Source organism: Sinocyclocheilus grahami, unplaced genomic scaffold (assembly GCF_001515645.1).
Source record: "Sinocyclocheilus grahami isolate Dianchi unplaced genomic scaffold, SAMN03320097.WGS_v1.1 scaffold643.1, whole genome shotgun sequence".
NCBI classification, from domain to species: Eukaryota; Metazoa; Chordata; class Actinopteri; order Cypriniformes; family Cyprinidae; genus Sinocyclocheilus; species Sinocyclocheilus grahami.
In genome coordinates, this window is record NW_015505822.1 from 343,248 (window position 1) to 351,614 (window position 8,367).

General features: G+C 36.0%; 1 protein-coding gene across 1 annotated transcript in view; it reads right to left on the minus strand.

Annotated features, from left to right (window-relative positions):
• LOC107558357 (CLIP-associating protein 1-like) overlaps nucleotides 1–8,367 on the minus strand; it is an 81,556-nt gene that overhangs the window by 19,478 nt on the left and 53,711 nt on the right. The window contains exons 23-29 of the mRNA XM_016242017.1: nucleotides 7,092–7,255; nucleotides 6,430–6,508; nucleotides 3,143–3,255; nucleotides 2,909–2,939; nucleotides 1,675–1,728; nucleotides 1,389–1,538; nucleotides 1,190–1,308 (exon numbers count right to left, since the gene is read on the minus strand). Of these exons, the coding sequence (XP_016097503.1) occupies nucleotides 1,190–1,308; nucleotides 1,389–1,538; nucleotides 1,675–1,728; nucleotides 2,909–2,939; nucleotides 3,143–3,255; nucleotides 6,430–6,508; nucleotides 7,092–7,255 (710 nt within the window). The remainder of the gene's footprint in view (nucleotides 1–1,189; nucleotides 1,309–1,388; nucleotides 1,539–1,674; nucleotides 1,729–2,908; nucleotides 2,940–3,142; nucleotides 3,256–6,429; nucleotides 6,509–7,091; nucleotides 7,256–8,367) is intronic.

The window sequence follows — 8,367 nt, forward strand, 5'->3', positions numbered from 1 at the left end:
GATTGGGCTCTCGGGCGAGATCCCAATTCGTCAGTCATGACTGGCGTAACGTTTCCGTTCCCTCCTTCAGGGAACAAGGGTTACACAAGTAACCTAAACATTCTCAAACTACCATATCCTGACCAAACACGACGCCATCAAGCAATACGTCACGTCTTGCAAGTTTAAGTGAGTTTTGGTCCAAACCAGCTGTGAGCAGAAAGAGATGCTTCTGTTTTTATGCATAGTGCTGGGAAAATCCGCCCACAATGAAACCTGATTGGTCCACATGCCTGTATATTAAACAGTAAATGTTATTATCGTTAAAAAAACTAAAACCATAAAAAATCATTACTTGACACGAAATAAACATGAAAATATTTCAGCTAGTTGCCATGGCAACATTTCTTATTTTCATTTAGTTTAAGTTGAAGAACTAAAATAACTAATACTATTACTTTAATAAAAACTATACAGACATGTAAAAAAAACAATACAAATTACAAAAACACAACAGAATCACTAAAGCTTTACCTAAAATTAAAATCAAAACAGATCCACAATAATCTAGTAAGAATAATAATACACTACTTTCCAAAAGTTTGGGGCCACTAAGATTTTCAAAAGAAATGAATAAGTTTATTCAGCAAGGTTATTACATACGGTTAACTAAAACTCTAAAACTAAAAGTAAAACCATAAAAAAAAAATTTGTTGCTTTAAATTAAATAAAAGTTAACCGAAAAAAAGTTAACTTATTTTATTGTATTCTCTTTTACTTTAAGCTAAAGTTAAACTCTAAGCTTAGTTTAAATCAAATTAACAAATACTATATAGCTATATTTAAAAACAAAAACTAATAAAAATGACAAAAACAGCAAAAGTACTAAAACTTTAACTAAAATTAAAATGAAAACATATTTTCAAAATATTAATAAAACATAACACCAAAATGTAGCTGAGAATATTATATTCTTAATATTAAAAAAAAAAATTTCATTTAGTAAATTCATATGCTAATTCTGTAAAAATAAATACACTAAAATATAATTTTTTTTATATTTAAATAAATATTTTCGGTGATGAGTAGATCATTCTACAGTGTTTTTCTTCTTATTTCTGTGGTCTCAGATTCCGTGTAGTCCTGATGATGTCCCACAGCTTCACAGACGGTTGATGTATTTTGTGTGTTTCTGGTTGTTTTGAGGTACCTGGGAGACAGTCCTGCGTGCGAGCCGTTGGTGGGTGAGGTCAGGGGACTGCTGCGGGTCACGGGGTGTCGTGGAGGGGTGCGTCCCAAACTGCTGCTGCTGCTGGGAGATGCCTGAGACTTAACAAATGACACAGACGTATCAGCGAGCGGCACACCATAACATTCAGTGACGGAGAGTAAGATCAGCGTGTGAGTACCACTGCAGCAGCCACGCTACAGCTGCTCTTCAGATGGTTGTGCAGGAGTTTAGTGGCTCCGTCCTGGAAGGTTTTGGGCAGAGCGCCTAACAGCATGGTGAACTCTGGGGTGTTCAGCTCAAACAGGGCGATCAAAACCATCTGAGCAGCCTGGAAAACACACAACCAGCACAAATACACTGATGAGACGAGATGTGAGAAAGGAAAAATGACTAAACCCTCAAACACTCACATTGTGCCTGATTAGGTACAAATAAAAACATTTCAAAGTCTTGCAATAACATACGAGTTTGATATGCATCCCAATGGGTCTTAGTGAGGGGCAGACGTCATGCTGAATCTGAAGAGAATGCATAAAGACTGTGAGGGACAAATCTTCAGATCGTATGGTCATAGGTTGCATCTCCACTGTTTTTTGTCCACTGGAAATCTTTGGAAAGAAAGCGTTTTCAATGATTTGTCATTTGAACGATCAGAATCAAGGTAAACTCAATCAGTGCTATCTTAGTATTATTTATATACTATTATAGTTTTTATTAATATTTTGAATTAGCTTTTATTTTATTGGTTTTGAATTAAAAAATTTATTTTCAGTTTTCATTTTAATTTTAGTTTAATGTTAGTAATTTGTTTTTTTAAGTAATACTTTTTATGTTTCATTCATTTTTATTTATTTACAGTTTAAAGTGTATTAATTTTGTTACGTAATTTGTATTAGTATTTATTAGTGTTTGTTTTTAAAACAATACTATTTAGGTTTAATTATTTTTTATTTATTTCTAATTACTATTTCTGTAATTTTGTTGTAATTTTTATTAATTTTTGCTTTTTTAATAACACTATTTGGACTTAATTTATTTTTTACTTATTTGCAGTTGAATTTTTAGTAATTTTGTTATTATTATTTAGTGTTATTTATATACTATTATAGTTTTTATTACAGCTTTTATTTGTATATTTTCATTGTATTATATTTTTTAGTAATGAAAGTATAATTATTTAAAAGTATAATTATAATTATAATTATATATATAATATAATTTAATTTCTTTTATTGATTTTTGTGTGATTTTTATAAGGTTTTTGCTTTTTAAATAATACTATTTAGGTTTAATTTATTTTTATTTATTTAGATTTAGTAATTGTAGCGCTTTTGAAGGTCAAAGGTCATTCAAGTGCTTCAGATAAAGGTGTTAGCGGCACAGAAAAGAGGAAAGACGTGCTGAAACATCATCAACCATCAGAGCAAAACCCTCCACCGGCGGGTCAGACAGCAGCAGTGTTAGACAAGCCCGCCCTGACCTCCACAGACAGTCAGGAGGTCAAAGGTCAAGGGTCGGGGGTCACTACCTGCTTACATCTCTCCTCCAGGTTACTTTCCCCCGGCAGGGAGGCCACAGTGGAGCTCCGGCCCGCCGCCTCCTCATTCAGCCAGATATGAAGCGTCTGAGACACACCACAGCTCACTTTGACAAGCTGAACTACAGCCGGAGCCTCGACATGAGGAAAAACACACTGACCTTCCTGACATCCGAACTCTTCGGTTCTGTGGTCCACGTAATGATTCGAGAGACGGCTAACCGCGTCTCGCTGGAGTTCACGAAGTCTGACGGATCCATCTGTCTGGCCAAAGATTCGATGTACTTCAGGATGGCCACCTTCACCTGCTCACACACACACACACGCGTGTACATACACACGTGCACACACACACACACGCATGCATGCACACACACACACTCTTCGGTTCTGTGGTCCACGTAATGATTCGAGAGACGGCTAACCGCGTCTCGCTGGAGTTCACGAAGTCTGACGGATCCATCTGTCTGGCCAAAGATTCGATGTACTTCAGGATGGCCACCTTCACCTGCTCACACACACACACACGCGTGCACATACACACGTGCACACACACACACACACACACACACACACACACGCATGCACACACACGCACACACGCACACACACGCACACACACACACACGCACACACAGAGTGGTTAATATGACTGTGATGTTTGGGTTATAAAGTAAACAAAAATAAAACAGAGCTACTGTTTCATGCCAAGAATTACAACATAAAACATTATTTAAATGGACCTTTTATTTGTTATCTATATATATATATATTTATACAACAGTTCGTTCTGGTTCTCAAATCTGATTGGTTGAGAACTGTGAGATATTGCACTGGTAGCGCCACAGGAACGCCCTTTCACCGTTTGTATCACTCCGCTTTCAGTATTTCTCACAGCGAGTGTCATGGCGGACACCCAAATCCACTAAAATTTTACATTTCAAAACTCTTAAAACTACGGAATGTACTTGTTTAGACTTCATATATACGGTTTGTTAATAAAGATCAAGTCTATTTGAAAGTTTGCTTCGACATTTTCAGAGATGTGAGCTCCAGGGCGTCAGCAGCCGTTCAGCGCTCATGAACCCGCCGAGAGCAGCCTCACCTCGGCTAGAGCTTCTGGAATTAGCCTCTGGCTCTGATGTCTCTATAGTTGTTAAACATGAGATTAGATATTGCACTGGTAGCGCCACAGGAACGCCCTTTCACCGTTTGTATCACTCCGCTTTCAGTATTTCTCACAGCGAGTGTCATGGCGGACACCCAAATCCACTAAAATTTTACATTTCAAAACTCTTAAAACTACGGAATGTACTTGTTTAGACTTCATATATACGGTTTGTTAATAAAGATCAAGTCTATTTGAAAGTTTGCTTCGACATTTTCAGAGATGTGAGCTCCAGGGCGTCAGCAGCCGTTCAGCGCTCATGAACCCGCCGAGAGCAGCCTCACCTCGGCCAGAGCTTCTGGAATTAGCCTCTGGCTCTGATGTCTCTATAGTTGTTAAACATGAGATATAATTCGTTTTGGGTGAATCTGAAGGGCAGTCTTTGGTCTCATTAATCTATTATTTGTTCCAGAGCTAATAGTTTCGGCTGAAGGCAAAATCTCATCACGTTATATTTTATGTAACTTTAAAGCTGTATATTAGAGCATGGCTTTTATGATGGCTGTTGCTGTTGCTGTTTACTATTCAATAATTAATATTTTATATACATAGTAGTATTTAGTATTGGGAAACAGTGTGTGTGTTCGTGATGGTGATCTTTGTGACATTGTACCGCCATTAGATGGCGACAAGTGACTGTTTTACGAGTCAGCTTTTAAAACTTTTATATTGAAAGAGACTAAAACGGAAGTTATTTTTACTTTTAATAACAGCTTGTAAGACGCAGTTAACAAATGCACTGAGCAGCGCTGTCATCGGAAATCACCTTTAACAGATGAAAGACAGTACGACAAAGATAATGCTTTCCTCAGCGGACATTGAAAGCAATGTTTTATTGTGAATATGAGACTGAGCTGAAGAATGAATGCTGTATCAGATGCAGGTAATCACACTCGCTCAGTCCATCTCTCTCTCACAATACTCTACATAATACAGTGAGCTTTTAATTACGTAATACAATAAGTTTTTAATGAAGTAACTCAACGGTTCCTTCGTTACTAGTTCTAAAGTGACGTTTTCGAATTAGTAATGATCTTGAGCTCAGCTGTTAACCCTCTTAGGGCCAAAGTCGCAAAATTGCGACAAGACGTCATACTTAATCAAATAGACGGTAGTTCCTAATATGGTGTAATAGCTCATGTGTATTCCCTACCACTAGACGGCAGACATGTAGTACTTCGATTCTAGACCAAAATTACATCACCTTCCTATTCAAAGTGTTTGAAGAAATAGCAGAGCAAGTGAGCTTTCGTGTCATTGATGCGGAAGCAGTTCAGTTCAGAGCGTGCGGGTAAGCTGTGAGATTTGTGAGAGAAAATCGCCAAATGGCTAATAAAAAGTTGTACCGTGAGGATGTTTTGCAAATGTTATTCGCCAATTCTGACTGTGAAGGGGAATGTTTGCTTTTTGGAAATGACGATTGGTCGTCTAATAACCGCGCTTCTCCCGGTACATCTTTGCAGCGCAATGGTGCCGCCGTGCAAGGCGAGAGTGTTCACGAAGCACAAACAAGTGATCATTTCGACCCTTTGCCCAACGGGGATGTGGCAGGGCAATATCTATTATTTCCTGAATATTACTGATGAACTGATCAAAAAGTAGGCTACTGTTCACATGCGTTTTACTACTATATAGTACAGTAATATAATAATAATTTAGTACTTTCTCCTGTTTTATTGTTGGTTTCCTCTTTTCTGATCATTTGTAATGAGGATAAAAAGACAAAAAAAAAAAACATGCAAATAAGTTCAAACATCAATTCAATATCTATTATTTCATGAATATTATGACATTCAAGAGGGCCGCCCCCTGATGACGTCATAATATACAAATTAGATGAGAATATTTACACCCCACATAAACTTTCGGTCATGCCCAACATTTTTCTAATTTACAGTAGATCTCTATCTTTAAGCCCTTTCAAGCCACAAACTTTTGAAATCTTGATGTCAAAATCCAGCATTTTTCCAAAAAAACCGTGGCGCCTAAAGGGTTACACTGTCAAACTGAGATCTGAATCTGTGGCGGAAGGAAGTAGTTCCACACAAAAGGGTTTTTAAAGACACTCCGTTGTTGTTTTTCATATATATTTACACTCGTGCCGTCAAACTGTTATATAAATGCAAAGAGCCAGTATCGCTCTCGTACTTGAGTGATATTGCATTTATAATTATAAACATACTGTGTTAGTTAATATTAGTTAATGCATGAACTAACGTTAACTAATGGGACCTTGTTGTAAAGGTTTATGAAAGAAAAGCTCAGCGACTATTGCACGAAATGTATAAACCAGAAATTTAGCAAGGAAGTAGATTTATTATAATTATTAATAATTCAGCTATTTTCCATAATATTATTCAAATAGTATTTTTCTATTATTAGATCAAATATTATTTAAAAAAGGATTTTATCCAAAATGTACAGGGTGGTTTGATGGGATATTAAAAGTTATTTTTGGATGCTGGTTATGAACTCAATTGAAGCAGAGCAGGAAAACATAAAGACCGGACCGACCTTGAGGTTTGGGGTCTGCGTCTGATCGACGATAAACCGCATCAGGATGTTGAACTGCTGATCGTAAGGAAAAGAGTCTCTGTGCAAAGCAGGACAGAAAGAAGAGAATCAACCAAAGGAGCGACACAACGACGACTACAGGACAAAACACAGAAATACAGTTCACTGTTGAATGGTTTCTAGTTCAAACTGAGCTCATTTCAGACCTGGTGACGTCGAGGGCCTGCTGGACTTTGGCCTGAACGGACCCCAGAAGATCGGCCCCCATTTTCTTCAACAGCTGCGTGAGCAGAACAAAGAGCCAGTCCTGAAGATCCTCTCGGTGCAACGTGATGAAGTCCACCAGCGTCTCCAGGAACATGCTGAACACCTGACAAACACACACGCATTAGTGTGGCTTCAGCATCTCTGCTCGGTTCACACAGGAATCTGAACTGTGCTTGCATTGCTGCTTCACGTCAGTCTGTTTCCAGCGCAACAGCACTTTCTGTGCGAACCAGAATAAAATATCAATTAATTAAAATGGAAATAAATACAGTTAAAAATTTAATAAATTTAAAATATGTTAAAAAATCATTTTATTTCAGGTAGCTGCCAAAGCAACATTCCACACTTAATTTTTTTTAAGCTGAAATACTAATTAAAAATTAGCATTTTCAGACCTGGTGACGTCGAGGGCCTGCTGGACTTTGGCCTGAACGGACCCCAGAAGATCGGCCCCCATTTTCTTCAACAGCTGCGTGAGCAGAACAAAGAGCCAGTCCTGAAGATCCTCTCGGTGCAACGTGATGAAGTCCACCAGCGTCTCCAGGAACATGCTGAACACCTGACAAACACACACGCATTAGTGTGGCTTCAGCCTCTCTGCTCGGTTCACACAGGAATCTGAACTGTGCTTGCATTGCTGCTTCACGTCAGTCTGTTTCCAGCGCAACAGCACTTTCTGTGCGAACCAGAATAAAATATTAATTAATTAATTAAAATGGAAATAAATACAGTTAAAAATTAAAAATATGTTAAAAAATCATTTTATTTCAGGTAGCTGCCAAAGCAACATTTCGCACTTTATTTTTTTAAGCTGAAATACTAATTAAAAATTAGCATGAAATAATATTATTTTTTAATTTTATTTTTTAACTTAAATAACATTTTTAACTATATAGACTTTTAAAATACACACACACACACACACACACACACATATATATATATATATAGATAGATAGATAGATAGATCCACAATTCAAGAATATGCTATAAATTGAAGCATATATGTATATATTCAAATATTAAAAACACACACATACATACACATAACAATATATTTAATTTTTAATTATTATATGTATTATATATTTTTAAAATGGTAGGCAATTACTGCATAAGCTTAAAACATCTGAAAATGTCGTCTTTTGTCCAGGCTATGCATCTGGTGTACCGCGCCCTGGAAAAGGAGCCTGTGCCCTCAGTCCTGCCCTCCTCTCTCATCCCTCCATCCAATATTTCAATTCAACTTTACCTTTTATATATGACAAAATATATAAAAATATACAAATATATAACAGAATATAATTGTATTGTGCAAGTAGAACTTTAAATATAACTTTATTAATATAATATTATTTATTTCAGCTAGCTGACAAGGCAATATTTCTCATTAAGTTTAATGTGAACAAAAAATTTATTAAAAACTATATAGACATAAAAAAAAATTTAATTACTAAATTAAAAATAAGCATGAAATAATAATATTTTTATTTAAATTTTTTACATTAAATAAAATGTTAAACTACATAGACTTTTAAAACACACACACACACATATATTACTATTATTATTATTATTTATATTTAAATTCAACTTATTACATAAATTAAAAACATGACAATATATATATATAAATATAATATAATATAATATTTTATAAGTATAACTTTA